Source organism: Polistes dominula, unplaced genomic scaffold, assembly GCF_049000335.1.
Source record: "Polistes dominula isolate Pdom_NZ unplaced genomic scaffold, Pdom_raw_medaka scaffold_35, whole genome shotgun sequence".
NCBI lineage: Eukaryota > Metazoa > Arthropoda > Insecta > Hymenoptera > Vespidae > Polistes > Polistes dominula.
The window spans coordinates 4,323,837-4,329,037 of record NW_028300968.1 but is presented as its reverse complement, the minus strand read 5'-3'; the positions used below and the strand labels follow the sequence as shown (position 1 = coordinate 4,329,037).

The window sequence follows — 5,201 nt, the reverse complement described above, 5'->3', positions numbered from 1 at the left end:
TGCGCTCAGACTTGTACAAAGCACCGTAGTCAAATAAGGGCTGGTGAACGACTGTGTCGACTTTATAACACGGCTAGAAAGTTTCAAAAGAGTAAGGTTGCTCTGGGTGCCGGGTCATAGTTGCGTTCAGGGCAACGAAATAGCGCACGAACTTCCCAGACTTAAAGCTTCACGGCACGATCTTACAAGCCAATGCCACATCAGCGTGTCAGAGGGGCTCATGCGAAAGAGGTCTAAGAAGTGGGCCACGGATAGCTTCAGGGCTCTCTTGGTACAAGGCCCTGACATAAGGCACACGAAGGCTCTGTTTTTATGGCCCTCGGAGAAGCTAGGTACTGAGTTAATCAACCTAGACCGAGCCTAATTGAGGCTTGTTGTACGATTGGTCACCGGGCACTGGCACCTTAGAAATCACCTTACGCGACTGGGCCTTGCTCAAGACTCGGTCTGCGGCATTTGCGGCGAAGGGGGAGGATACCCCCCTCATAAATTTTATATTTTATTTATTTTTATATTTAAATTTTTTTAAAGTTTTTTATATTTTATTCTATTTTTATATTTGTTTTTTTTTTTAAGTGGAGGGCTATTGTATAGTATTTAGGGCTGAAAAAATGTAAAATTAGAATAGAAGGTGAATCTGGCTCGAAGGGCCACAAAATGTTTGATAGTATGTCTAGTAGTTCGGCAATACAAGAGGCGACTGCCGGCGCGAAGCACATAGCGCGATGAGCTCGCTAGCCCAAGATTCGCGTATTAATACATACATTACACGCACCAAGTAGTCCGCGACAATACCGCGGATGATGCAACACAGACACACCTGACTAACGAACGCACTGTAGTGACAATACCACTACAGACACACTCACACTTGTTACAAAGCCTAAAAGGGGGGGTCTCTTAACAATATATGTCAATTCTGAACAGGTATGCCCCCCAGCCCCTGCCGGGGGCTCAGCCCCCGGACACCCCTAATTTTTTTGCTGCGGCTTTGCCCCCAGACCCCTACCAGGGGTTTTACTCGTGGACTCTTTGCATGCTTTTAAATTTACATAATCTTCACAAAATTTATTAATTGACAACAAATAAAAAAGTATATTACATACCTAGGGCAGTATAATAAGAAAGCGGCAACTTCGTTTTGTGCAGCTGCAGCGGCAGAAAAGTTTTTTTGTGAGAAAAAACACAGCCTTTAAAACTCGCCTTCGGCTCGGGTGACAATAGTCCGCGGGTCAGAATGCCATACTTTCCTCCCTAGGTGAGTTATATACTATTTTTAATTCATGTTTATTTTTCTTTTCTTATAAAAATAAATTTTTCTGTTACATAAGTTGTTTTTAAAAATGCATCACAAAAATATACTATAAATCTTACTGTCTGTACTTATTTACTTAGTCTAGTGAACACGTTAATAAACTAATTTTATTTATTTATTTTAGCAACTAATTACTTAAACTGACATTAATTTCAGTCAATTATTTTGATTATCACTTATATGTTTCATAGTTTTTGAGAAAAAACACAGATACTGTTTACGAATAAACTATCTCTCTGCAAAAGACGTGCTCTAACCGTTACATTATATTAATTTTTAATCTTACCTTTTTCTTACTATCTAGGTTATTTTAGGAACGAATTATGTAATAAAAAGGATAAATATAAATATAATTAGAAAATATTGAGATAACTTAACAAGAAATCCTAAAACCTACTACCTACATAAGAATACTAGTGCCTAATATCACAATTTTTTGTTTTGAGTAACTGAGTCTATTACTACCTCATATCCCTTATTACTAAGTCTTATCGTTCTTTTAATTCTTGGATACAGTTATCCTCATTACTAATCAACTAATTTTCTGAGATAGGCTTGAGAAGTCCACAATATCTTTCTTTGGTAAAGCTGTTGAGTATCTAAGAGTAACTTCTTGTTTATTTCTTACTCTGTCTTTATATGTAATTTTTTTTAGCTTTATTTCTAGGAATGTGGTATATTATTGGTACATTATTTTGGTTTTGTATTAATCCATCCTGGTCCATTGTTATAAAAGCTTCAGGAGGTATAAATCCTGACTCAAACGATCTTTCATGATTCTGTCTTTTCGGGTATACACTTGTTCTTACTAGATTATTATTATCTATCTTTCTTATATTAGCAGAATAATTTCGAGAGTGAGCTTGATAATAAAATTATACATTCTAATAATATTGACTTTTTTATATAGTTTATCATTGCTGATATATTATTTATATCCTGTGTATAAGGACCTGTACATATTATAACAAGCACGTAAACATTTTCTTTCAAATACTCTAAGCCTTTTACATTTCAAGTCATTGAAGTTTATCCATACAGGGAAGGCACACATTACTATAGGTCTTATTAGCAGTTGATAACATATTTCTTTGATCTTAGAATATAGGTGGCTTGAATAAAAGATTCTGCTGTTTGCTATGAAGGCCTTTTTTGCTTTTCTAAGTTGGATGTCTATATGTTGGGTAAGTTTTATCTTTTCGTCTATAATCATTCCCAAATATTTAACCGTATGCTTGTGAGGAATTTTAATTTTTTCTTTAGTCTATTCATTTTATATTTTTATTTAAAAATCTCTCCAATTTCTTGCCGATTTAGCTGAAATTTTTTTAAAAATAATATTGTCTTACATTTCGGCGGATTTGATTTCAATTTCAAATTTTTTTAATATTTATTTATTTTATATATGTGCCTTTTGAGTTTTTAGTTTTGAGGTTCGGGTGAAATAAAGCACTCTCACAGTTTACTTATGTAAAGTCTTTAATTTATTAATTAATTTATAGAACACACAAGAAGAACACGAGGTTACTCGGTTGACTGCTCGTACAAGATAGGAAAAAAAGGCGACGCTCGGCGTCGCGCATCGTTCCTTGTTTTTTTCTTCTTTCTTTTTTTTCCTTTCGCGTCTATCCCCTCTACCGCGTCATAAACACATCATATAAGAAAGAGCGTGGATGCTCGATATATCCAACACTCCCTCCCGAACATTAAAGCTCTAGTCATCACTTCTCTCAATATTTATTATCACAGTCTCATCTGTTTAAGTTATATTTATTCTCATCTTACACTCATCTTATTCTCAATATTAGTATATCTCATCTTAGCTCGGCTCTCATCTCGGCTCATTTATTTACTGGATTTTGCTGTTGTTGACCTATCTGAAATAGCAAGACACATCGTGTAATTATAATTAAATTAAGTATAGTTTCCATTTAATATTGAACTAGTTAATCTAAGATGTGGAACGGGAGTCAAGGACTTAGTTAGGACGTCAGCTAATTGTTTTTCTGAGGCAACCCATTTAATTTGAACTAGATTTCTAGCAATACACTCCTTAATATAGTGTTCCATGACTTCGGTCATGTGCCCCAATTTATTTCCTCCACTCGTCTCTGCATTTATACCCGCAGCTCTGTTGTCAAACCATAAAGTCATTGGGGCAAAGGACTTGTAAAAAATAAGTTTTATTGAGTTACAATGCAACATAGGATTGCTTGTGAGTTCTCCAACTCACAGTATCACCGAAAAGTTGAATTATAAATCCGCTCGTCGTAAGTAAACCTTTGCAGTCGGCAAAGCTTGCATCTGTGTAGCCTTGCAAGTCACTCCCCTCACCTTTGTAGATCATACTATACTCCTTTGTACCCTTCAGGTATCTGAAAATTCTTTTGACCATTTCATAGTCACTTTGGGTTGGGGCTACTTGATGTCTGCTACAGACATTCACGGCATATGAGATATCAGGTCTCGTTGAATTTGCAAGGTAAAGTAGGCTTCCCACCATTTCCCTGTATGGTACATTTTCTGCAGTTTGAGTTTTCTGCAAGCTTGACACATCGTACTCTTCTTCTCTGAGTTTTCTTTGTCTATTGTTCACTTGATTTCAAACCATGGGCGTTGTTACTGGACGCATATCTCGAAAACCAAATTTGTTCAACATATTATCTATATATTCTTTTTGGTTTAAGCTCATCACACATCTATTCTTGTCTCTGCTTATGTTTATTCCTAAGAACTTTTGTGGCTCACCTAAATCAGTGATTTCTAATTCTCTTCTCAGCTGTTCTTTTACTTCTGCTAATTTCTTTAAATTATTACTTGCAGCTAGAATGTCATCGACATAGACTAACATCAGCAGAAATTCATCTCCTTGATGCCAAGTAAACAGACAAGGTTCTAAATCACTCGACTTCAGGCCCATACCCTTTACAGCCTCTCTGAGCCGTTCGTTCCACTTCTTTGGACTAATTTTAAGACCATACAAAGATCTTAGTAATTTACGCACATAATTTGTTTTGTTGTAGTTCTCATCCTCCATGCCTTCAGAAATTTCCATGTAAATTTCCTCATCCAGAATTCCATTCAAGAAGACTGTTTTCCCATCAATTTGACTAGCATGTAGGTTGTATTTATTTATGATTGCTAACACAGATCTCACTAAGGACACTCGAGAAACAGGTGCGTATGTTTCTCTGAGATCGTATTGATTCGTGTCCTTGAATCCTCTAGTCACAAGTCTTGCCTTATATCTGATATTTCCATCAGATTCTATCTTTTTCTTAAATACCCATTTGGAGTCAATGATATTTGGTTTTATTCCGTCTATGGATTTCCTCGGCCTTGGAGTTACTTTCCAAACACAGTTTTTCTTCATCGCACCCAATTCGTTCTCTATCGCCTTTCGCTACTCATCTCTTTCTTCACTCGCCATTGCTTCCCTATATGTCACTGAGTCTTTGTTGATTTTTGCCAAAAGTGCGAAGAACGCTAAGTCTACCATTTTATTTACTTCAATTTTGTCTTTATCATATTCATTACCCGATAACTTTATCTTCGCGTCACGTCGTACATCAGTGTATTTGGCAAAACTCACATCATTGATTAGCTCATCAGACACATCTTGACATATTGCTACTTTATTTTTCCTAAGTCTTCCCCATTTTCTCTTCACTTCTCCCTCCATTTCTGATATCACCATTTCATTCATCTCTGGCTCCTTTTCAAATTCTATCAACCAATTTTCTTTGTCTATCTCTTCGAATTCGCTTAACCAATTTTTAATACTGCTTTTCCCATATTTGTCACCATAGACCAGTTTTTCATTAAATCCAACGTTCCTATTTTCATAAAATTTCCCATCTTCAGGTTTCAAGAAAATATATCCTGT

The 5,201-nt window shown here is 35.9% G+C and overlaps 1 protein-coding gene across 1 annotated transcript; it reads right to left on the bottom strand.

The window, feature by feature from the left end:
• Positions 1 to 3,229: 3,229 nt before the first annotated feature.
• On the bottom strand, positions 3,230 to 3,818 carry LOC149032414 (uncharacterized). Its single transcript, XM_089173183.1, has 2 exons — positions 3,549 to 3,818; positions 3,230 to 3,481 (listed from the first exon to the last, which is right to left on the bottom strand). The coding sequence occupies exons 1-2, from the start codon at positions 3,816 to 3,818 to the stop codon at positions 3,230 to 3,232; spliced, it is 522 nt and encodes a 173-aa protein (XP_089029309.1).
• Positions 3,819 to 5,201: the final 1,383 nt, after the last annotated feature.

Excerpts from the sequence above, each read along its gene's own strand:
- LOC149032414 (XM_089173183.1), bottom strand. The coding sequence starts at position 3,818 with ATGGTGGGAAGCCTACTTTACCTTGCAAATTCAACGAGACCTGATATC. Across the intron at positions 3,482-3,548 it reads TTCAACTTTTCGGTGATACT|TCCTTTGCCCCAATGACTTT; the intron begins GTGAGTTGGAGA and ends ATTTTTTACAAG.